The sequence below is a fragment of the Oculina patagonica genome, chromosome 7, assembly GCF_052425735.1.
Source record: "Oculina patagonica isolate OP01 chromosome 7, crgOcupat, whole genome shotgun sequence".
NCBI classification, from domain to species: domain Eukaryota; kingdom Metazoa; phylum Cnidaria; class Anthozoa; order Scleractinia; family Oculinidae; genus Oculina; species Oculina patagonica.
The window spans coordinates 20,621,571-20,647,303 of record NC_135764.1 but is presented as its reverse complement, the minus strand read 5'-3'; the positions used below and the strand labels follow the sequence as shown (position 1 = coordinate 20,647,303).

The 25,733-nt window shown below is 40.0% G+C and overlaps 2 protein-coding genes across 2 annotated transcripts; both read left to right on the top strand.

The window, feature by feature from the left end:
- Positions 1-158: 158 nt before the first annotated feature.
- LOC144661515 (uncharacterized) lies at positions 159-14,909 on the top strand. Its single transcript, XM_078522301.1, has 14 exons — positions 159-704; positions 1,220-1,456; positions 2,061-2,399; positions 2,593-2,907; positions 3,665-3,796; positions 7,203-7,321; positions 7,447-7,563; positions 8,074-8,231; positions 8,820-8,995; positions 9,667-9,813; positions 10,062-10,183; positions 11,098-11,211; positions 12,074-12,195; positions 13,156-14,909. The coding sequence occupies exons 1-14, from the start codon at positions 398-400 to the stop codon at positions 13,304-13,306; spliced, it is 2,556 nt and encodes an 851-aa protein (XP_078378427.1). The 5' UTR covers positions 159-397; the 3' UTR covers positions 13,307-14,909.
- Positions 14,910-16,976: 2,067 nt separating this feature from the next.
- LOC144661613 (insulin-induced gene 2 protein-like) lies at positions 16,977-23,279 on the top strand. The gene is given in 5 exon segments (XM_078522415.1): positions 16,977-17,071; positions 17,073-17,544; positions 19,664-19,830; positions 20,230-20,329; positions 20,994-23,279. Coding segments are annotated over 5 exon segments (876 nt in total). The 3' UTR covers positions 21,036-23,279.
- Positions 23,280-25,733: the final 2,454 nt, after the last annotated feature.

Genomic DNA, 25,733 nt, shown 5'->3' with positions numbered 1-25,733 from the left:
CCTGAGCCTCATTCCCAAGTGGAACCAGAAAAGCGAAAGGACTGAAAACTAATTTTGCGTATCATCGAAAAGCGAAAACAATATCCGAACATGTCACGAACTTTTTCCGGGGCAAACGAACCAATAAGAAACCAATAGAAACCACACGAAAACAATTCCTTGTAGCAACGATTTCCCGCGTTTCGCGGAATTGCAACCGGAAGTATACAACATTAATGAAACTCCGGTTCATTGGGAGAAATCCCTTGGATGTATTTTTAGCTTTTGACAATTTTTGAGCATTATTTCTACCTGTGCGTGGGCCGACTCCCTTTTACATCTCATTTGACCTCGTAGGAGTCAGGACAGAAGAAGCAAAGTTGTTTAATTTCGTCATTTTTTGCCACAATTTGCTACAATGGATCAAATTCATAGGCAAGTGTTAGCAAACAAGACTACCGTAATCATGAACAGAATTTCCAGCCCCACCGTTTTTGCTGTATATCTTAAGAGGATATTCAGTACTTCGGACATAGAAGAAATTAAAGCGAAAGAAAATCAGATGGGAGCTATACACGGAGCGCAGACCCTAGTGAGTTTACTGGAGAAGAGAGGGCCAAAAGCTTTTGGAATCTTTATAGACGCCTTGCGACATCCCGACAATTACATGTCCGATCTAGCAGACGAGCTTGAAAATGAAGAGAGTAGACTGCAAGGGAAGACAGGTAAGAAACCTCTTTTATTTCCCTTTATCCTCACATGTAACAAGTCGAATCACTTCGAAGACGTTGCATGTAAATTACAGTCACGCGATGTTACAAGTTTAAGGTCAGGAGATTTCCTTTAATTTAATTTTTGCACAATTCACTTGTCCACAAAAATGACGCGATTCCTACAAATTAGAAAATTTGCCAAAGGTGATCCACACTCAAGTTAAAGTATTCGGATATTATCCTAGTTTCCATGGAGTCTCCTTGGAGATGGAAGATTGCCCTGGGTGGAGGGAGGCATTGTAAGTTCAAGAACACAACACATTAGGACACTGGCCGGTGCAAACCTGGACCTTAATCCAGAGTCTATAGACCACTATGCTTTCAAGGAGAATCAACAAATATTATTATTAAGTGTTAGAAAACCTAACATTCTGATCCTTGCAATTAATCCAGCTTAGCATTGCTGGTCAGGGACCACATGATTATATTGAATTTTTATATGATCAAGTCACTTTTTTCTTTTCCAGTACGAAGAGCACAAAGTCTTCCGCAGTCTGCTGAACCTGTGGATCAAGGTGATGATGCAGAAGCGCATTCCCCACCCCCTCCATATTCTTCGCTACCTGTACGGAGTTATAGTGTGGGAAATGCCAATGAAAGGTACAACAACTTCAGCCAAGGACAAGGGTCTGAGCATGCTAGTAAACAGCCCTCAGCTGCAGAGGCAAACAATCAAGCACTGCAAGAGGAAGCACTCACTGAAAGTAAGCTGGAGTTAAATTGTCACTTTGGCAACTTAAGGTGGTCAGATTAATGGGCAGGTATTTACCTAAAAAACAATTTCCAAGAATCAAACCCATGACCTTGCCACCCTATAGCTTCACCAACAAGCTTTAGAAGACTGGTGGAAGCTGTATAATTTAATTTTTTTAAAAAAAGTTTAATTTAAATGTGTTTTTCAAGGTTTTTTTTTGTTGTTGTTGTTCTGAAAGAGTTAAAGTTGAAGTTACACGGATCAATTTTTAATGACATTTTTTAACGGCAACATCGTTGTGGCAACTTGTGGCAAAGGTATGTTACACGAGACGATTTCAAACAAAAAATTGTACGAGTAACTATGTCAGCAAATTGCATTAAGAGTTGACGGCAAGGGAGTTACACGAATCAACTCCAACAAAGTTTGGGCAACAATGTTGCTGGCATTTGAATCGCTTTCAAGTTCCCACATCATGTTGCTGCAACAAAATGTTGTGTTGTCCAGCGCACCATGTTACACGGATATGATTTTTAACGCAACATTGGTTGTAAAAATCAATGTCACCTTAACATCCATTTCACATTTTGCTGCTCTTTATTTTGTAAATTCAGCCACCCTTATACAGCACATTCCCTACCGTATGCGCTCGATGATTGAGATGAAGCTAGATATACCTGATGCAAACCACCATGACTGGCGGGGAATGGCTTCTGTCATGAACCTGAATTCTGAGGAAGTAAGACGACTGGAGAATGACCGAGAAAATGGAAAAATGAAAGGCCTGTTTGAAAGGATGATACAAAAGCACAAGACTGTTAATGATCTCATTGCTTGGTTGAGGCATCCTGACGTTGAGAGGTTGGATGTGATAGATGAAATACGACAGCAACCTAATATTTCTGATGCATTGCTGAAAGCAACTGAAAGTTCTGAAAACCAGCTGGCATCAGGTTTGTTTGCTGTTTGCCAGTATTGGCATGTATTCTATCCTGTTTTAAAACAAATGTCTCTCTTAGAGATACAACACAGTTTTAAGTGTTGAAAGTGTTTATTTCATTTGAGCAAAACAATGTTTGTGTTAATGCGTCAACTCGTCATGACCACAACTGTCAAAAATAATAATTCCAGCACTTTTTTCTTCAGATGCAGCATGTGCAACATCTCCAGTTGAAGAAACCTGCAGCCCAGAAGAAAAATTGAAGCCATCCTTAATTCCACAACAAGAATGCAGCCAAGACCCTAGCAAAGTCGATACAAAGCCAGATGCCCGCAGTCCTACTCAGGAAGAAGAACCTGAAGCGAATAGAGGACAACCAAAGTTTCATACAAAAGCAGGAATGTGTAAGATGGATGATCTTGACAAACCAGATTATCGGATACCCAGCCAAGAAGAGGGAAATGGCAGCATCACTTCTAATGATGATGATGATGATGATGATGATGTGTTTGACTCCACAGGTATTGACACTAACAATAACCTTCAACATTGAAACTCTAAGTTTTCTGTCATGATTAATCCCCGTGGCCTCAATTAAGGTCCAAGGTTGTGGGAGCTGCAGTGACAGATCAAGCGGTCCAGGTTCGAGCCCTGGCCGCAGCACTGCATTGTGTTCTTGGGCAAGACACTTTACTCTCATAGTGTCTCTCGCCACCCAGGTGTATTAATGGGTACCAGCAAATATCATGCTACTGAAACCGGGATTAAAACTCCGACCTGATGAGCCACCAGGCTTGAACCCAGACTACCTTACCTCCAAGGTCCAATTAGATCTTACTTTTACAGGCATTATTAGTTAGCAAATTCTTTCCATTGTCATCTGCTTGATTATGGCAAAAAGAAATAAGATGTCAATAACCTAGTTTTAGGTTTGAGATTTGTGGTGGCTGTCTTTTGCATAATGACACTGTCAACCAATCAGATTGACTTTGCCAAAGAATCTATAAGCTTGTAGATGAAAAAGATAACATTGTCAACTCCTAATTAACATGGACATGAATAACAAGAGAATAAAAAGAAAAGAAATTAATTGACGGAAACATGACATGACATGTAATCTTTCAATGCTAGTGCAGTGAAAAAGGAATCAAATACATCAAGCATAAACTTTTAAGTCAGTGTTATTGCTAGAATAATTGAATATCCCTCAGTTTTTGTGTGATCTGACCCTGCTGAGTGAGAAAGTTCACTGTAGTTTTTTCCTGTTTTAATTAACAGAGAATGTGAAAAAGCAATTCCATGCACTCTTAATTAGCTGCTCTACCGGAAACGATAAAGAGGATAAAGAGCATGATCGTGAATTGCGTAAGCTGGGGTCTGTGCTTGAAGACTCATGCATATGGGATGTAGGTAAGAGTCGTTATCAGACCATCTTATAAATGACTTAATCATTATAAAGGATGATCATACCGTGCTGCTTTTACTTGGAACCCTTAGTTTTTCACAGACACATTTTGCAGAGGCACAACGAAATCAATCAGTCCAATTCCTGGTCCCCATGCAAGATTCACATGCTAGTTCTTGTGTATGGGAGTTTAAGCAAACATCTAGACACACCTGTGCCATTACTTTGAAAGGGCACACAAGAGGCTCATAGTCATATGCCAGTGCTATGAATGGGAATAAGGTATATGTTGCAGTTAATTTTTGATCTCAGTTAATTTTTTATTTTAACTGGTTAGTTTTTTTTCTAACTAGTTTTTTTTTATTCTAGGTTAATAATTAGAAAAAGTAGAACACCTCCCCTCCCTTGATATCTTATACCACCCCCCTCCCCATCCTTACTAACCCTCCCCTACTATCTGCTATTATCCCCCTCCCCTAAGTACTATCATTTATTTTTTTTATTTTTTACTAACCTGCACTGGATTTGAACTCTCAACCTCTGGATTTGCTGTCCAACCCCTTATCCACTTTGCCACGTAGGAAACGTTGGGTGAACTACTATTTTTTTAAAATATATGATACCTAACCCTAACCACATTATTTAACTAGTTAAAAAAATCAACTAGTTAGAAAAACTAACTAGTTAAAATAAAAAATTAATGAGATCAAAAATTAACTGCAACATATATCCAGATTAGATGCCCAGCCATTGTTCACAGGCATGGGCACACCCAAACTTGGCACCTATACCAGTGTTGGCACTGGATGTAAGACATACCGATACACCAATAAATTATTGATGCCCACACTATATGCCATTGGTTTCAAAAGCATATTGGACACATCAAGACTTGGCAGCCATGCCAGCACTAGTCCTGGCATGGGTGTTGGGCACATCCATGTTTGGAAAACCAGTGCCACTAATGGGACATGAGGATGAAGATACACATACTTTATACCCATGTCAGAGTGATGAATCAAGGCTTGATACCCAATCCATGCCATTTGTTGTATATCGGCAATCAAGGCCTGGCACTTATACAGTGCTTCCTTGCGTGTATGGTGCATGAAAACTTGGGATACCCAATCTGCCATGCCTTTCCTTGGAAATTGGAAGAACATTGGTACCCATGCCATAACTGGCATGAGTGTGAGGCACATCCACAATTGGGACACTAATGCCATTGCTTGGACAAGCTAGAATGAGCACCAGTGTACCCAGTGTTACCTATAGGCACACATACATTTAGATTTGATGACCAGCCTAATTGCCATTGGTTGGGCATGGATACATACTAGAGACCTGGCACCCATACCAGTGCTAGCATGGGTGAGGGCACATGCCATTGCCTGGACATAGGATGATACACCCATGTCAGTGCATAAATACGAACAGGTGCATCCCAACCTCATACCCAAACAATAGCATTAGGTGCATATGGGCACTTCAAGGCTTGATGTTCATACAAGCATTGCCTTGAATGTATGGTGTAGTGCTTCACGAGCAGTAAACATTCAGATTAAACCATAGTTAGTAAGGTAAACACGCAGAAACCAGATTGAACTCAAAACCATACATGTGCTTGCTATATTTCCCACACTGCCTTTCGGTCATACAATACCACATATGGTGCATCAAAATTTGAGATGCCCATATTGCCTGGACATGGGGTGTACACCTGTACTGACTTCATGCCCATGCTAGTGCTAAGAATGAGCACCAGTACAGTGAATCCAGTGCTACAGACGGGCGCAGGTACATCTAGATTAAATGTTCAGGCATGGACACATTAAGACATGGCACCCATACCGGTAGGGCACATTCACAATAGGCCAGGGACAGGAATACCATTGCCTCAGCACATGAGATGTTTATACACCTGTGCCAGTGCCACAAATAAGAACAAGTGATACCGTTGATACCCAATGCATGACATTATGTGGACATGGACACTTCAAGGCTTGCTTGGCCCTCATGCAAGTGCTGCCTTGGGTGTATACTGCATCAAAACTTGGGATGTCATTGTCATTCCTGGACATGTTGGGATGTATTGACTTTGTACCCACACCAGTACTAAGACTGAGCACTGGTGTATCCAGTGCTACAGATGTGTACAGAGAACATTTAGTGTTACTCGGTAACACCAATTCCATGCACCCATACCAAATTAATACTGGCAAGCATGAGTGCAGGGCAGATCCATATTTGGGAGGCCCATGCCATTGTTTTGACATAGCCAAGTACCATCATCGTGCACATTCCACTACTAAGAGCACAGGTGTGTCCAGACTTGATGCACTTTTCACCATTAACCCCCCCCCCAATACTGGTTTGCACCAGTGTTGGGCACATCCACATTTTCGATGCCAATGTCATTGCTTGGACATCACAATATAACATCTTCATGCACAAACCAGTGCTAAGAATGAGCACAGGTGTATCCAGGCTTGATGCTTAACCCACATGCCACTGGTTGAGCATGGCCAAATCATAACGTTGCACCCATACAAGTGCTGTTGGATGCATGTACATTGTAGGGTATATCCACTTGGGACATCCATGCATGCCACTGCTTGTACATGTGCATAAACTGTCTCCATTCACTTGATGGTGCTGCTAGGAATGAGCAAATAAAGGCTCATCCAGACATAAGGACTTACCCTTATGTGTACTTCAAGACTTGGCATCCACACCAGTTGTGTAGGTTGCAGCTAAACTTGGAATGCTTTTGCCATTGCTTGGGCACAGGAATGTGGATGTGAACTCCATGCTTATGTTAGTGGTTAGAATGGGTAGTATTGGTATGCCTGGTGCTACAGATGGACACATGTACATCTAAGAATTAATGCCAAGTACATGCAATTCCTTGACCCTGAACACACAGTTAAGACTTAGCACTTACCGTATTTTCTCAATTAAACGCCCCCGGCGTTTATTTCAAACTTGCATGGTTCTGTGGATCCAGCGTTTATTTGAATGGTGCAGTTTATTTGAGCAAAATGTTTATTAAACAGGGGTTTTTGGTCATTATTTGTGACATGAATGCATCGTGCCATCATACCTAAAGCATATTACACCTCAAATAAATGCTTATTAAAAGGCTTACTTACCACTCTACCTTGGAGACCCGGCGTTTATTCGGGGCCCGGCGTTTAATCGAGAAAATACGGTATACCAGTGCTGCCATTGATATCCACTCTTAGGATACCGATGCCATTTCCTGGACATGAGATGTACATCCCATTTACCTATGCCAGTGCTATGAATAACTACATGCAGTTGTATCCAAACCCTATGCCCAGCCTGTGCCATTAATTGGGCAGTAATAACACAGTGCACCTATAATCTGCCTTTATTTTTCAATTGTAGTAAGCAAAGCCAAGTGCAAAGTGTCAAATTTGATCCAAACTGTGCACTCATTTCTGAAGCATCCTGGGGAATCTGGAAAAATTGTCTCCTTTGTTTATCTAGTGGGGCCCACAGTGCAGGTAATTATCCTACATAAATTGAATTTTAACATACTTGTGGTAACGATTTAAAAAAGAGAGTGAAAACAGTAGAACAAGATTGCGAATACTGTACTCTGGACTCTTTTCTGTTGATTCTCTTGCAGATAAATGGTGAGAATTACCTGCTTCCATCTAACTTGAAAAGTCCTTCCTCACGAGCAGATCTTATGCACAGCTCCCTGAACATCAACTGGCTGGTGAAACAGCAAAGTGAAAATTATGTATGTACATAAGGGATGTGGGGACTGGGAGGTGAAGATGCGTGTTTGGGGATGTGTGGCTTGGGACTTGGGAGTATGGTACATGGGGAAGTGGGATTGGGGTAGCAAAGCCACGTGACCAAAATCGTTTACTCTTATGTGTATCTTTCATTTTCATCAACTCCGGAAATTGCATTCTACACATTCAACACAAAACTAGTTCTGTTTGTTTAATACATCCCGGCATCCTTGATGTTGCATCCCCACGTCCCTGTCCCGAGTCCCACGTCCCCAGGACCACATCCCCAAGTCCCAAGCCACCCGTCCCATGTCCCAAACATGTGTCCTCACGTCCCAGTCCCCACGTCTCATCCCACTTTTAGTCACAAGACTGTAAGGATTTATAGTAAATTAAATGATCAGTCGTGAGCTTAAAAATTTTTTAAACATATAATTTCCTTTTTAGCTGTATACAACATATACCTTGACTAATGTCTCACCATTTGATACATTTTCTTTTTGTTTCTTCAGATGCAAGTGGTAATAGTAGATGGGGCTCATGAGAATACAGTACAATATGACAACATGAATGGTGTTCTGCCAGGATTGGCTCCAATTCAGCCACCACCAAATGCATTCATTGCTTTTCCATGCCCTCCAGGAACTATTCGACCAAAACAAGAAAGACTGTAAGCATCATATATATGCCAGTTTGTATATCCTTCACAACATACATCTAATGCACTCTCCGCATTGCCTGCAAGTGTCAATGCATTAAATATATGTTAATGTACCTTTTTGATTGCTTGCTCTTTACTTGGGTTTTCTTAAAAATAAGACTTAAGGTAAAAGCTGTTAAAAATTGATTCTAAACGTTTTCGATCTGTTCGATCATCATCATCACTCTGATGATGATCGAACAGATCGAAACGGAATCAATTTTTAACAGCTTTTACTTAAGTTTTATTTTTAACCTTTTATCGGCGAAATGTATATTGGGTTTTCTTGTTTTTGAGTAATTTTGCTATTTGTAGTTGTTTTTAGTTTGATTTGTACATAAATTTATTTTTTACCGAGGTATGCTCTTTTTATATAACCAGTACAAATACAACGATTAAGAATTTTATAGTTTTACAGATATTAGCACTATACAAATTTATTGATTGATTGATTGATGATGATTGATTGATTGATTTATGTAGTGCTGCAGCATAAGGACTTTGAATGGCTGAAGTAACTGTGTTAAAAGTACCGGTAATTGTGTCTTTTACATTTAGAGCCTACATTCAAAGTGTGGTGCAGAACCTGTCCCAGGAGTCAAACATGATGGTAGCTGAGCTTTTTGACAAAGTCAGAGAAGATTTGGCAGATCAGTCTGTCAGTTCACCTGTGGAATTTTCACTCACCTCATCTCCATTACCAATCTGTATTAATCCTGATGAGGGCTTGCCAGGTCAGTGCGCACACTGATGAAAGAGGAAACTTTAATGTCCACTCCTAAGAACAGCCAAAGCTTTCCTAGCAGACACTTTTGTAAGCAGACTAGCTCTGCTTAAATCAGCCTTGTATTTAGACATTCTCATAAGGGGCCATTCCACATAAGTGACAATTTCAAGAAGTAGGAATTTGCAAATCATACCTCTGTCATTTTATGGTGAGGTAACTACTGTACTATATGTGTTTGTTTTGCCATAAATTGAGGTCAGTAGTTGCTGTTTTAGCAATATTATTTATATTAAGGTGACTGGTGAAAGCTACCATACGTGCCAACCAGCCCTGTTAAAATTGCCACTTATGAGGGTCATTCCTGTTAAGTGGCCAGCTTCATTCACAGACACTTTTTCTGCTTCCCAAGGTTGTCAATTACAGGAGCTTTGACTGTAAACCCTTATGGTTCATGTGTTTAGTTGGTCGTGCAGCCGGTAGCGTAATAATTGTTGCATTGGACTCAGGTTGAGCAACCCACCAAGGTTCAAGCCCTGGATGGGATGACCCTGTGTTCTTTGGCAGGAGATGATCGCTTCATTACTCTCACAGTCCCTTTCTCGTAAAAAAAAATAGGGACCAGCAGATAGTTAAATTTATTAATTTTAGTATTATTTTTGTATCATTTTGAATCTCAAGGACTTCAAGTGGATTCTTTGGAAGACACAACTTGCCATGCCTTAATAGTTGCAAACTCAAAGTATGAAGGACTCAGTGTTGAGACAAAATGTATACAGAACTGTGAACATCTACGAATGGCACTGTTAAAAACTGGGTGGAAGTGTGGTATGTTTTGATTGCAAATTGTGAATTTATTTTAAAAGCTTCCTCTTTAATTAGGTTTTCAAGATTTATTAGAAATAAGCAGTAAATGGGCATGTTGTACAGCACTACAAATTTCCCCCCTCTCTCTTTAAGTCCCCAGGGCAAGAACTTTACCCCCCCCCCCCCTCCCCCAACCCTCTTATGAACTTCTGCCCTCCCTAGTGGTTACATTATCTTTCCTTGAGCAAGGTCTTTATTATTTTCAACAGATTTGGAGGTTTGTGACAAACCAGCAAATGTTATAAAAGACGAGCTGGGAAGAGCTTTGAACAAGTTGGCTGGCGACAGGAAGAAAGTCGTGCTGGTATATTTCATGGGCTACACAAAAACGGTAAGCTCAAGTTTTTTTTTTTTTTTGACAGTCCGGCGAAATGCGACTCTAACGGTACTTTTCAGTTGTTCCTTGCTTGTTGTGTTTCATTTTAATTAGGCTTTTATCGCCAGGAACAATATAAAGATATAAAACGACTTATACCAACTTACATGCTTACATATGCTACGTTTTGGAAGTATCCTTCGTTGCCGGTTTGGAGATTTGTTGGCGTGTCTTTCGTCATCTACAAGGGAAGCACCAGCTTTGCTGAACTTGGAACGGATCTCCTTGAGTTGAGAAAGTCTTTAAAGGGCTATATGAAGGTCTTTTGCTCACCTGGGCTTCAAATTGTAACGTGAAAAGGAGAAAATTTCTCATTGTTTGCTCATTCTTTGTCGTTCCCGGTCGAATTTCGCGCGAGTTACATTTGATCACGTGCTCAACTCGTCGAGGAGACTGGACGCTAGTCCAAATAAATATTTATTGTTGAGGCATTTTTCCAGATTTCTAGCCATTTCTCCCTCCCTCTCCCTATATTGGTGTTGAACCCAGGCAGAACAAGAATGAGTCCAGAATTTCTTCTCGGGTCTGGGTTTAACCACAAAGAAGGGAGAGTACAAGAAACAGATGCAGGGCTAAGCCCAAAATTTAATTGATTATTGTTATCTAAAGTTTTCACGAAAAAAATTTATTCTGTTTTTCCAATTTTTTTTTATCAAATAAGTATCAAAGTTAAAACGGGGCTTGAACGGAAGAGTAGCCTGCTGATGCAAGCAGTACAAGCGCCGCTAACTGTCAGCTCGTAGGCTAACGGAAGTACATAGCTCTCTTATGTTTCTTTAAATCAAGTTTTGTGTAGGTGACCGTAGCACAATAAATTCCAAATCCTCTTTTAAAAATGCTGATCATCATGCAATGCAATTGTTTTTCAGATAATGGACGGCAACTACTTCTTTGGAAGCGATTTTGCTTTTGGTGCTGAGCCTCTTCGATGCAGTGTATCCCTTCAGTGGACACTAGACCTCATGTGTGAAAAACTCCACGGTGTAAGTAATTTACACTTTTGCTTCTTTTCAAGATCTTTTTAGAATCTATCTATCTATCCATCTATACCTTTGTTTGTCCTTGCTTTATATGTTAGTCTTTTCGCTTCGTGGCCGTTATCTGAGACGAGAAAGAATAGAGGGGCCTAAAGGAGTAAAATAGGAACGGAAATTGGGGCAAATTTTCACTGGGAAATGGGATTTGGGTCACAGGGACTGGGAATCATAAACAAAAAAGCAATAGAACTGAGACTGGAATTGGAAAATCGCGAGAACAACAGACTGGAAATTTTATACACTGTATCAGTCCAAAATGCGCCGCGCCCTGCCTCGTCCCCAGGCGCCGATTGGCCGGACGTTGAGGCGGTAAGGCGGGAAAACAGGGAGCGCGGGGATTGATGGTTAGGGAGCGAGCCTCCCCGTCCGCATCAGGCCCAGAACGCCAAGCGAACCGTGCACGTCAGTCCCACAACACCAAGCGAACCGTGCACGACCAAGGACGAGGACGCCTGGGGACGAGGCAGCGCCGCGCCGTATTCCTCTCCCGGCGGGGGCTCTGTCGCCTGCGAAAAGGCTTGCATTTGGGGCGTCACGCGCAATCGTGAGCGACAAACTCACGAGGACGAGTCGTCACCGCACGCGCGTGACGACATGAGCCTGCTCTCGGGCGCAGAGCAGTGAGTCTTCAATCATTTTCATAGAGAGTAATTTGTTGTTTCTTTTTACAATTCTAAATGGTAACGAAAATATTAGTACAATTGTAAAGGCTGGTCCCCATCTCCCTCAGCCGCGGGTTTAACCTTCCTGGAGAAGGAGGGTTCGCGAATTGACTAGCAGCCACTGACATCAGTCGTATTTTTTGCAGAAAAAAATTTTGGTAGTTGACGATCTGAACACATCCAGTAGTGAAGGATTGAAGGAAATGATTGCACCACTAGACGTTATGATCAGTATACCCAAAGGAGTGCGAGGAAATGGTGATTCCAGGTTCGTGATACGACCATACTTGAATTTCTTTATATCGGAACAGGAATAGAAAAAAGCTTATAAAAATAAGCTAGCATGCATATCGCTCAAAATGGGATATTTTGCTAGCCGTCTGAAATTAGAAGGATTTGTTTGTGAAGAGCCATCCAGTTATGCCGTAGTGATTTTCCTTACAAATCCTTGTAAATTTTCAGATTTTCAAACTACCATTAAGCTTACTAACCTAAAATTTTCGCTCATGTTTAATAATCTCTCGCTCTTCCTTCACGCATCTTACCCAGTGTGCCGTTCCGAATCAGAGAAAATTTACTTGGCCTTCTCAGCTCCATACAAGTAATTATTTCTCAAAGTTTCAGTAGTATTCGGGCCAATTCCTGACTACAAACTCTTTCCATTTCTCGAAAATCAAATCAAATACGGTAGCCCCAGTTACACGTTTTTACGATGAATAGTCACGTGACCGACTGCACTAAACGCCATTGACAAAACAGGACTGAAAGAGAACGGAAACGGGACTAAAACAGGATTGAAACAGGGCTGAAACAGAATTAAAAATCAGGTCGGTTTCAGAACTGATGCGTTTGTGCCCGTTTGCGTGCACAAGCCATTAGCTGCCATTGAAACACTATTGAAGAAACTGTTATTTAAGTCAGTATTACACTTAGCAATGTTCAGTATTCCACAACTCATCTCTTGCAGTTTTGCTGCAGCAGGCTAATATAATATAAGTGCGTGAGATAAAAAGGGTTCGATTGTTCGCAATGATTGCGACAACGTTGCAGCATAAGTTTACAGAACTGTAAACCGGCGTATTTAAAACATTTAGAGGGCAACTCGAGCCATAATTTCAGTTTTCCAATACAAGAAACGGGACATTACCCAGTGTAACACCAACTTTATCTCTCTTTGCATCCAAGGCAATACTTTTAATATTTTTTTCGTTTTCTTTCTATTCAACAGCAGGCAAAACGAAGCAAGTTTTACAAGTAACTTTGCTCGTCTACTGGAAGCCAAATCTGGCCAGTTGCCCTTGAAGGAGATGGTAAAAAGAGCTGCACGAGCATCGTTTGACCAGCACCGCCTCAGTTCAAATTTATTTGATCCAAAATAAGGAAATTCAGATAAAATAGCACTATCAAAATATATTAGATACATAGTTTAGCTTTTAAAGCATATTTAAATTACACTTACCTAAGGTAGAGCGGTTTTTGAATGACTTCTCAAAACACGCGGTCAGTGCTCACTCTGACCAATCGGAGAAGAGTTTAAGTTTTTTCGACCAATCACATGAAAAGACAGCTTGCGACTTTTCCCGCGATTCCAGTGTTGACCAGTTGTCGCATGTTTTTGCTTCACGATCTATAATGGTGGCGGTTTATATATACATCGCTATTTCCGTACGCAGCAATCAGTTTTTAAGTACTTTAATTCGTTTTATGGAAGTCGTTAGAAAATTGCTCTAACACAAAAAAATTTTCACATAATTAAATTAAAGGAAAAGAACATTAACATTCACAGCTGAAAGCGTTTTCATAGAACGGTGTCATCCATAAATGTTTTAACTTTGTTTACAAAGAACTTTCACATTCTCCCAACTTTCTCGAGTGTTTGCCGTCTGGCTAAGCAAACAAGAAACAGCTGTGTTCTATTACTTTTACAGTTTAAAGCCAAAATATATTTACACCTCCCCCCCCCCCCCCCCCCAATTTCCCACATTCTGGGGAAACTTGGGAGAGTCTGGGAACTATGTTAGTGCGCAAGGATGTTTGGGATCGTTGAGGAAGGCCAACTCAAGAAACAAAATGATAAGTGTAATCGTCCTTGTGAGGGTAGTTCTAAAAGAAAAGTTGCTTTGTAGCTGTCGTTTCGGGCACAATCTGAGCGGAAGTGCCGGTTATCTTCGGAGTCAAGTGAAAAAATTGTTGTCAGTCGATGATGTTATAAATGTGGTCCGTTGAAACTGATTGGCCAGTTATGTCGTGATGTTATTGGCTGTAATACCCGTGTAATGTTTGTCAGCAGTAATCGGTCAGCTTCGATCGGGTAAGATTCACAATGTTGTCGCCATTGTGAATCTTACCCGTCCTTCCTTAACGATCCCATAAGTTTTTGTGCTTCTGCGTTTAAGACAAAGCTGCTCATGTTCCAGTAAGGTAGTTGCAAATTAAATTTTTTAACTAATTTTTAAGGTAATGAAAGTAGCCTAAGAAAGCAGGTAGGCGAAAAATCGGCGAGAAAGAAAGTTCTTTCCAAGGCTAATGGTTGTTAAAGAAACCAGCTCTTACTAGGATGATTTAGTGTATGTGAATGAGATCGCGAATGATTTTTTTTCCCATATTATGCCAGTATGCTAAGTTCACATTAAAAGTGTAGTGGAGCAAGGACCAGCTTTTCAGTGGAAATTCTGTATTAGACCCGATAGCGAGCGACAAACTTTCGTCAAATTTTTCGGTGCACGCTCTTGTGTTATTTCATTACACAACCTACTTTGATAATAATGTCACGAATTTCATTGGATATTACTTCTGTTATCTTTCAAGTTAGCAGAAAATGCGAAACTTTATCTATAGTTTATATTTAAATAAGGGAAATGTCATTTCCATTACGTTAAAACGTATTAAAGGTAATATATATTTTAGGTATACTTTTAGCACTAGTTATTGAAATTTCCATAGCTCATATCATGAGAATAAACAAGTTTCTTTTTCACTACAGTTACTACCAATTTGTGGAGTGTCCTCTAATAGTGTCCATAAAATTAAGAGTTATGTCGGTACTGTCCGGAATTTTTTTCCTCTGAAATCACGCATTGCTTTATTTAACAATCAGAGCAGGGCATTGGGGTTTGGGAGGCGCGGTGGCCTAATGGTTAGTACGCCGGACTCTGAATCGAGCGGTCCGGGTTCGAGGTTTGGTGTTGTGTTCTTGGGCAAGACACTTTACTCTCATATACAGCCTGCGAACAGGTTCCCGAGTGGGGTTACGCGAGCGAAGCGAGCAGAAGAGCGGGGCCTGAGGGGGGAGTACTCGGGAGCCTGTTCGAAGGCTAGACTGTCCACAGCCTCTCGATATTTTTCAACGAAAAAAAGCAAACGAAGCGAGCGCGCGGGGGGAGGGGGCGTCCAGTTCTCTCGCCGTTCTCACTGCACGCTCATCGATCGAAAAACACGAAAATAGAGGGCTGTGGACAGTCTATTCGAAGGCTAACTCTCAGTGCCTCCCTCTCTTAACCCAGGTGTATAAATGGGTACCGGCGACATAATGCTGGGGGGGGGGATTACCCTGCGATGGACTAGCGTCCCATTCAGGGGTGAGTGGAAATATTCCTAGTCGCTGAATGCTACAGAAATCGCGATAAACCCCAGAAAGTATGAGCCACTTTGGCTCGAGGCTTCCCCTTATTGGGGTTTGCGGTTTTACGGTATATTTACTGGCCAATTTTTCGTGCGATGTTTCGGTTATTTATTTTAATCTTGAAGACCCTTGAATTGTATAGTGGTATTCTCGGGATGGTTTCTTGGCGTTAGGGTCGACGACAGCAAACGGTGTCATTGTTTCCACGGTCCCACCGCTCGTTTTTGCCTCTTTATTTGCCCTCGCGTCAACGAATCCGCCAGCTACATACAGGCTTCATGAAATTGCAGGATTTTCCCTTTTTGCGGTATTGCGATATTTTCCCGAATTTTTTGCGGTAATGCAGTGTTCAGCAACCCCTAATGTCCCCCTCCAAATTGTTTTTTTAGTCGCTCATAGAAAACGAGGGCGAGTAGTCTGATTGTTTTGGTAGACCCTCTGAACTAGTTGGCCAAGCAACATTCCCTTCGCCCCCCCCCCCCCCCTGTCGCCCCCACTTGATTAAAATTCGCATCATTTATTTGAAAAGGTAGGAAGAACTTGAGAGATTGAAGACATTGAAGACTTGTACATTTCAAAAGGACACGAGAAAAGACTGATACTTGGCTGAACGTGTTTTTTGTGGTGCAGTAAAACTAAACCATTACTCTAAAAGTTTGAATCGGTTAGAATATTCTCGGAAGCTGTCATCCGATTGTAGTTACTCTAAAATCTCGTTTACAGTGGAAACAAACTTGATCCAGTCAACATTTACAGGGGGCTGGCCTGATTTCAAAAGACATCAGGTGATGTCCCGGCCCACTAATCTGAATAAACGTGCCACATGCTAATTACCGGCTGATTCGTACGGCAGTGCTGTCAGATGACCTTATAAAACAAAATATTGCTAGTTTCGTCGACCAAACATCAACCGACAAATAACTAAAACAGAAGCAAAAGGGATTTAAAAACTCCTCGTTCGATTTGGGACTCGACCATATTTACCGATGAGCCGTCGTCGTGGAAAGAAAGTAAAATCGAGAAACATTGCGATCCAGCAGTTTTACCAAGCGTATAAACATTCTCAAGCTTTTTTTCGATGGGTTGTTAAAAATCCATTAACTCATTATCTATCTGTAAACCTAATCACAAACAAAAATTGATTTTATGTGGTCGAAAAATTGGCATGCTCCCTGGCCCATAAAGTGATGTTGCCCCACATCGCAGAATTTTTAAACCAAAAAAAAACACAACTTGCTACTAAAATTTGTACTGTTTTAGGTATTTTGTAAATGCTGAGACCTAGAAGAATTGAATATTTAAGTACTGTTTTGTCTAAAAGAAGAGCGAAGGTGAAAAAAAAATATATACAATCAAACCATTTTGTCAGTCGGAGGCAAGTCGCGCGGGTTGCAAAACACGCTGTGATTGGCTCATTCCTGGCTGAGATGTCATCTGATTTTTACCTTTGCCCACCAGATATTTGGAGGCCCGTGATTGGTCAATTTTCGTCAGGCCACTCACAGACCATCGAAAACAGTTCAGCGAACGGTTCCTTCTTGTATAAATTCTACAAGCATTGTCAGAAGTCTTCTTCTTATTTATCGCCTGATGGGATTCCCAATGCAGTGCTTACTTTGTGGAAGGCGCTCCCCTTCGAGCGGACAATTTTTTCTGAACATATTTCGAAAAATCGCCCCGTCCGTCGTGAACGTTTTCGTCCGCGGAGTCGTGTTGTTCATCCTCGGGGCTTTCTTTGCTATGGTTCTATTCATGTTTTCAGTGTTGCCTGAAGCACGTAGAAAGCGAATTCAAGCTGTAGACTTTGCAATAATTGCAAACTTGTTCAGTGCTGTGTGGTGGATTGCTCCGTCCTCGGGAACAGCGGCTGCCCTTGTGGGAATAATTTACCCTTGTACTGACATTCGACTTGGAAAACCTCACAAACTCGAAAGAGAGTGGTCTAGCGTTGCTAAATGTGTGGTGTTGTTCCTTGGAATCAGCCATGCTTGTGCTGTATCCTTTACACCGTCTGGTTCCGTGTTTTTAGAAGTAATTTAATGCCTGAAGAGTTATTTAGGTTTGTGAAGAGAGAGCGTGATATTGCAGACATAGCAATTTATGGTCTGTCCTAGTTCATTTCCGGTCGCTTTCCGCTCGATTGCAGCAAAGAAAATAGAAAACATTTTAAAAGCCCTAGACATACAATTAATTTGCAAAAAGCGGGTTACTTTTGCTTGCGCAAACATTATTTTTTGCCACGAATTGGCGCTAAGCTTCAGTTTGTTCTTTCAATCTGTTTACTTTCGTGCGTATTGAAATTGACGTCACAAATTTCTTTTTTCAATAATCACGAGATTTTTCCAACGTGCTTCGTATGAAATCATACATGTATACGTTTGAGTAATATTTGTGGACAGTTTGCCAGGGTTAAAATATAGGGCAGATGTAGGTTTCTTATTGCAATCATACTGAAATACGCTACAATTTTGCCAGTCATTAGTACTAGTTTCAGCCTATCAAATTACAGTTTGATAAAACTGAGACATGGTAGGATATCAATCTGCTATTTGATTTGACTTTGGTTTCCTTTGATAAAGGATAGTATTGTACAACGTGGCAATGCTGGTCAAAAAAAAAATACAAATATACGAGCATTTGGCATGCTTCTTAAACTGGTTTAAACCTGTTTATATCGACATCAAAGATGGCGTACAAATTACAATAATTGTTCAATTAACAATGTTAGTCAATGTGGTAAATTGTCCTATAATAAACAAATTACTGCAAAGAGTGTTGTGTAAAATGGCTGGCTATTTTATTTACCAATATTTACATACCGGTATTTCCTTGTGTTCAGGCTTGAAAATGTAAAACTGTCTCACTCTTGAAAAAAAAATATCAAAGCAATTGCATAGTACCCCACAAATAAGATTCACTGAGTTGGAACTCATTGAAGAACGAGATACGAAAAAAGGAATTATTGTATATTCGATAGGATGCAAATAAGTAGTAGCTGAAAAGTGAATCATAATATTCTTCTGCTTTCCAAAACATCAATACATCCTCTCTCCGCCGACCCCCCAACTGTCCGTCTGGGCGTCCCCGTCGGGTAACCACAAATGGATTGGCTAACGGCTATGTACCGAATACAGTCTGTTTTAGTCCCTTACTTTACAACCTGTAAAGTGGAACAAAATAATACAGAATTTGACTTGTTTGTTCATTACAAACGTTAATACTGTAAGTAGAAAACTACCTTATTGGTGCCATACTTTATATGTTATAGCAGTTGTTTTTGGTAGTTGGTATTCTAAAGGCGCTGACTACTTAGTTGAAGTATTATCAGTAGATAACTTTTTGTACGTGTCCGTTGGTGGTTTCAAAATGTCCGTTGTCCGTCTTAGAGAGGTGTCCGTCTTACAAAGAGTTTTGTACTGTAAAATGACTGAAAAACGCCAGGGACCATCACCAGGTGTCCATCTTATGGAGGTGTCCGTCTTATAGAGGTGTTCGTTAAGAGAGAGTTGACTGTATTGCAGCACAACTTTCTGTTGGATTGCTCTGTTTACATTTCTTTTAAATAAATGGCAGTTGTTGGGTACCTTAGGTTAAATCTTTATGGCTTATGGTGCAGTAGATATTCTTTTATCTGCGATAAGTTCTTGTTGTCTTTTCTGTTGGCATTATTGTTGAGTGTTAGATTACACACAAGTTGACCAATCAATGCATTTTTCCAGTTTCAGGACAGATTTAGGTTATCAGTATAGAATTTCTGGCTGTAAATTGCAGGCACTCTCCCAAATAGGAGGGGAGGCAATAAGCTGAAACTGTATATTTGCACAATATAAATATAAGCTAAAACCTAAAGAGAATCTGCAATTAGCATGAAAAATCATTCTTGAACCTGATTGCCAGGAAAGGCTTATGAATTTTGAAAAATGATGATGATGATGATGATGATGATTATTATTATTATTCTTATTAGAATATATAGTAGCCACAAAATTTAACATATCAATGCCATTGCCACTGTCCATGTAACTGATCTTTATTTGATTCCAAGGCATTACCTGATCATTGTGTTAATATTTGTTAAATTGATTGTTATTAACTAATCCTTGACTTTTTGTAGAAAATATCTTTTAACAGCCCAGCACATTTTTCTCTCTTCATGGCCATAGCTTCTTTAATTCTTTGGTGGTTATTCGACCGATCACAAAATGGCCTTGGACTGGCTGTGCTTGTAACACTTTGTGCTTGTGGTGTTCTACAGTTGTTGATCTATCTTGGAGTGTACAGGTAAAAATATTTGTCTTCTTGGATTTGAACTTAGATTTATAAATGTGCATCATATAACTTCCTCTCACATACAAGGATCGTAATTTTTGCAAAATCAATGTAACAAAGCTTCAGCAGTCAACAGAATGGGTTAAAAATGGTACTTCAAAAGAATTATGCATCTTGCAGAATGTAAGTCAAATTTCCTGGGTCTCGCCATCCCCAATCTTTTGCAATGCCATCTATCATTAATATTATTATTAATACATGCACCCATAAGTATTATTTAAGGCCACCAAGCATGTGATATAAATTAGCAAAAAGTCAGTATAAAATGCTACTTAGTGTTGTGTAATAAAAACATCAACATTCTTTTTTTCCGAAAACTGAAACAAACTTTCTTTTTTGTTTCCCATTTAGGAATGGTGAACCAGATTTCCTCTATGCCAGAACTTGGATTCCATGGTTCTTTTTTTCTGGTGTTGTAACATTTGGAACCATTGGCCGACAGCTTGCTATGGTATGTGCTTACTGTTGTCTAATTCACTTTTCAGTCAAGACAGCTGAAGCATTCTGACCAATAATAAAGTTACTACTCAGTGGCTATTATTATTATTGTTTATTGCCAGCTTACTTATCTAAGAGTCATGCTTGTTTCAAAAATCTCTTAAAAGAATTGATTATCTCCAGCTACTAACTGGCCATGGTACATTGATGAACTTTATTTTTCATTTCTGTGTTTGTACATACACTTTTCTTTTTTTGTTCTCTGTCTGTCTGTGTGTGTGTGTATGTGAATGTAAATCGTGTCCTGTTTTTTTATACTCTAACTCTATTGCAATATTTTTTTCCGCTTGGCCCAGCCACTTAGCTCGATTAGCCTTAGCTATTTCTAAGTGGCTGTGCTCTTTTTTATTGTTAATTATTACTCTTTGTATGTATTTACTTAATGTCAAACTCTTCTGGGCACGAAATAAAAGATTGTTGTTGTTGTTGTTTTCTCTACCCTCTCTCCATGTACTAAAACAATAAAGGCGTTAATAGGTGCTTTATTGGTTTTCTGAGAATGCTCAATTTTAGTGCAGTATGAACTGTTTAATTAAAGAGCAACAAGGTGTTATATGTTGATTTCCTTTCCTACATATACCAAAGACAATATTTTTGTTTTGTTAATTACCTTCCAGACTGAATACAACTTTGGGAGAAGTAAAGAACATGTGGACTAAGTATAGTAATGAATGGACAAGATGCTTCCAGCTTGCAGTGAGAGCTGAACATTACCATTGAAGGATGGGGTTTAAAATGATACATATATAATGACTTACAGTCGACTGCATATATCTGAAATATTAGGCCATGTCGTTATTGTGCACTATTTAAAATCTAGACTGTAAAGCTTATAGAACAAGTAGTCTAACTATAAATACCGTAAAATTCTGGTTATAAACCCTCCCGCTTATAAGCCCCCCCCCCCCCCCCAGTTATAGGCCCATCTATCTGGCAACAAAAAAATACATCTGATTATAAGCCCTCCCGGATATAAGCCCCCCTCTGCCGGATGACAGTACTGAACAGGGCTAAATGTTGCTTTATTATGCGTTATAAACTTAAAAACGAATTTCAATCAACACTCCCGTGGTTCGTTTCGAAACGTTTTTTTTATATTCCGCTTATAAGCCCCTCCGTTTATAAGCCCACCAAAAAACCCCTTACAAAGTTGTATAAGCCCAGGGCTTACTGTATAACCAGAATTTTACGGTAGTTTAACCCAGTGGCTGGTCAAAGGAAAGAGATAAAGGGTATTAACCTGATTATTTCATGACAGGTTTCAGGATTTGTCTTAGGAGGGGGTGCACCACTAAGGAATGGTGTAGTTTTTTTTGCAAAATTCCAGTTGTATTAGTCGTCTCAGAGGGTGCAAACCCCCTGCACCCTCCCCCTAGATCCACCCCTGGGTTTTCTAAATACCTTCAGTAATGATGCATAAAAAGCCAGTCGAAGTCAGGCCTCAGTTAAAAACCAGTCAGATGATTGCAAGTTTGTCAATTGTCTGCCACCTAGTTATTCTAATAAAATTGTTGATAACTATTGAGCACATGAAGATACTGCCATTCAGGCTTTTAAGTGGCACCCTCTTGACCTATCTTTAAAAGGTTACAAGGACTTTTTCATAAGAACAAGTCAGAATGTTTCTACTCAAACAAAGACTAGCTATACTTGCTCTTGTTTTTTAACGCAAGAAAAGAGTAATAGCACGGTTTTAATATGCATGTGTAAGAAATAACAATTATTATAAGCTTTTGGCATTTTGCCACCTTATTGATTGAGTCTTAGGGACTGGCGTATCAAAAGTATTTTGAAAAAGTTTTGTCTGTATTGGAGAGGAGTGGGAGACGGGCACGAGGTGATGCAATTCTTCATGCAGTTAAGATACACCGTTTTTTGAGTAGGACTCCACCACGACATTGAGTTATCTTTGGATTATTCGCCTGTAATTTTTGTCTGCAGACAATGTTTTCCTCTGTACTTTTTATTACGATATAAAATGACGTAAGCTTTGAGCTTCATGTCTGCTGGAGTCTTGCAAATTTGTACATACATGTTAGAAATTAAGTTATTTAATGTCATTTAGATTGTATATCTAGCATTCTATCGAAGATGTAGCTATTATTAAGATCTTTTATTGTTAATGTATCCTTCCCGTAAGTTTCAGTCAAGTAAAGGGGCAGACGCAAGAGACTAATTTAGAGGTTTTGAACAAATAAGCAAAAAGTACAATATTGGAACAATATGAATAGCCCATGAAGGCAAAGTTTAATCAGACATCTTTTTTTAAGTTTAAGTTAAATGTCAATGCCAATTAATTTTCTTGGCTGGTCCGAGAAAGTTTTGGAGTGGCAGCGCCACAGTGAAGTTGGGTTGGCATTTAATTTGAACTTTGTTGAGTGGCTTATCTTTGAGCAACGAGGGAAGATAGAATTTCTTGCAGGGCAAGAGATTCAAGTTATTTTTCAACATCTTTGCTACAAATATAAACACAAAGTTAGCACTTTTCATCAAGAAATTTTATTTGGGAATCATTGTACGTGTTATTTGGAATATCTCTGTTTTTGTGTTTCATGCATACTTAGTTTCCTTGCAGAAGAAAAATTATTATAATTATTATTTGCGAAAATGTTAATATTGAGGTTAATATACACAGGTTTGCACTTGTTGAGAAATCCATGCATATTTATCATATTTGGGCATTTTGCTTGCGGCAAACAAAGCTGAAACTGTTTTAGTGGGCACACAAAGATTGTCAACCTGACTGTTATGAAATCCTTTCACTGTCAGTAAGGAATTTGTCTGAAAAATGTATTATTTTAATGAAAATTTCAGAATTACTGTACATGTATCAGCAAATTGTATTCTTTGTTTTGAACTTTGACAAATGTGTATATATTTAATAAAATATGAGAAGAATTTCACTTTGTGTATAAACTAAGTACCAGTAGCTTAACATTACCTCAGCTGAACTATGATATCCATTTGTAACCAAGAAAGCATTTAACTGATATAAAATTGTTGCATGATGACCCAAATTGATGGCTGTAAAAAAACACATAACTGGATGCCATGGGCAGTCTGTTTGTTTTATTTCTGAAAAGACTTGAGAACTTGGTCAAAACATTCTTACGTAGAGATCTAACCTGCAATCAGATGAAGTTTCCATGCTCTTTACTCCCCGGGGGGGGGGGGGGGGGGACTCGCATATTAAAGGGATGGGGATGCTCGTCGTCTAGCTTAGGGGTGTAAATTTCGGATTTTTGGTCTCACTTAGGGTGTTCCGGGAAAAAAGCCAATATTTTTAGCCATAATGGTCTTGTTTAGGGTTAAAAACGAAGAAATATACAAATTAATATAAATTATATCGTTAGTTTTATGTTATCTTTTAGGGGACAAGAAAAGCTGGAGCCACACCCAGATTGGTCCCTTCTAGGGGTTCTTTTCAAAATTTCCGACGAGCACCCGCGTCCCTTTCATATAGGATCCCCCCCCCCCCGGGTCTTGACTACACATATTACGCTTTCTTTATGTGGTTGAGCAGGGAAACATTGGCCAGAATCTTTCTTAAATAAAAAATACCCATTCCTCTCCCCACACCAGGAACTTCGGAACATTTTTCCAGCCGGGGACTGACTAGTGACTTGAAGTGGGGTGGGGGGAGGGGTGAGGGGGGGCTTCAGAGACTCTTCTTATTTATTTTTTCTTTATTTTTTCAGAATTATATAAAGGGGGACAAAAGATCCCTAGCCCGTTCCCTGCACCCCCTCCGGCATCGGGGGTGGGGTGGGGGGCTTAAGAGACTCTTCTCAATTTTTTATTGGAAATATTGGGGGGACTAAAGCCCCCCAGCCTTCTCTCTGCACCCCCTTTAAAGCATATGTTGGCTTTTGAGACCACCACCCCCTCAGAATTTCTAAATTTTATTATGTCCCTCCATGTGGTGAGTTTGGATTTTTGTGGAACTGAATAAAATAAACGTTACCATCTTCAGCAAGTTACATATCTTTGAATGTACCATTGCAGAGATATTTAAACCCAAACCTTGCAAATTCTGAGGGGTTTGTGGTCTCAAAATCCAACACTTCAAAAAGGGAAGTATGAAGCTGCACTGAAAATAGTTCTGGAGGGATGGGGGGCGCTCAAATGAAAAAAAACGTCAATGGGGGAGGTATGGTTATTTTCTGGAGCAGCATTTAATCCCTCTCATGTCCACTACTGTCGACTTGATCAATTAATCCTTGAGCCGAAATAAGCGTTAAAACTTGCCCGCTCCTACAAGTTTTTAAGTTTCATAAATTATCCATACTTCCCACAGGGGATTTTTCCTAACCCCCCCCCCCCACACACACACACACACACACACACTCTCTCTCTCTCTCTCTGGAAATGCCATTAGCTTCATAATATTACATTTCTTTTAAGTTTTCGGTTTCTGTTACCCCCCAATCCCACGAAATTTCCTATCCCTTCTGTGGGAGGAGTATGGACATTTTTTGGAACCACACATTTTTCGACTAGTATCATGTTGACGGTATTGGACAACCCTCCATGATCTAGCCAGCCATAACACTTGCATACTGTTTCCAATTATTGGTGTCTCTCTTTGTCTCTTTGTTGTATTTCTCACAATTTAAGTTATAATAAATAAATTGATTTCTGCTGCTTGGTGTTCATTATGCAAATTTGAATATATCTCTCATGGGAATTAACTTCCAGAGGGACATTTCCCGCCATATATAAGAGTGACAGGGGTCGCCATCAGAATTGTTTGAAAGAAAGTCCTGAAAGTTCTGAAAGGTACTAAATCTCATTTTTGTGGGTTTGGCTCAATTCATTTTCACCCCAAAGAAGTACAGTCTTTCAACTGGTCAAGGACCGAAGGGGTAAAATGAGAACTGGGATCTGGTTCACTGGGACTTAGCCTGCGTGGCCGGCTAAATGGGACTGGGAATCACAAACAAACAAAAAACAATAGAGCTGGTACTGGGATTTGGAAACAAGATGCTGGGAAATGGGATTTGGGCCAGGAAAATGGGATTTATACCCCCCACCCCCACCCCCCCCCCCCCACTCCTTTCAGGACCCTCATTAGTTGTTGTGGACTCTAAAAGGTGGTCTGATTGAAGGGTGGGAGGCGTGGTGACCCAACAGTTAGCACTCTGCACTCCTGAACCCAGAAGAAGCTCCTGCAAGATAAGGCATTTTCGGCCTATACAAACTTCACCTTTTCCTGATAAAAGGGGTTTTCACATAAAAAGGTGGCTGCTCTTTTGCTCAGACCAATAGATAATTTGTTAAATTCCTGTTTCAGGGAAAACTAAATCAGCTCATCACACATCACGGGAAAACCCCTGACTGGCAACGGCTGATGAATT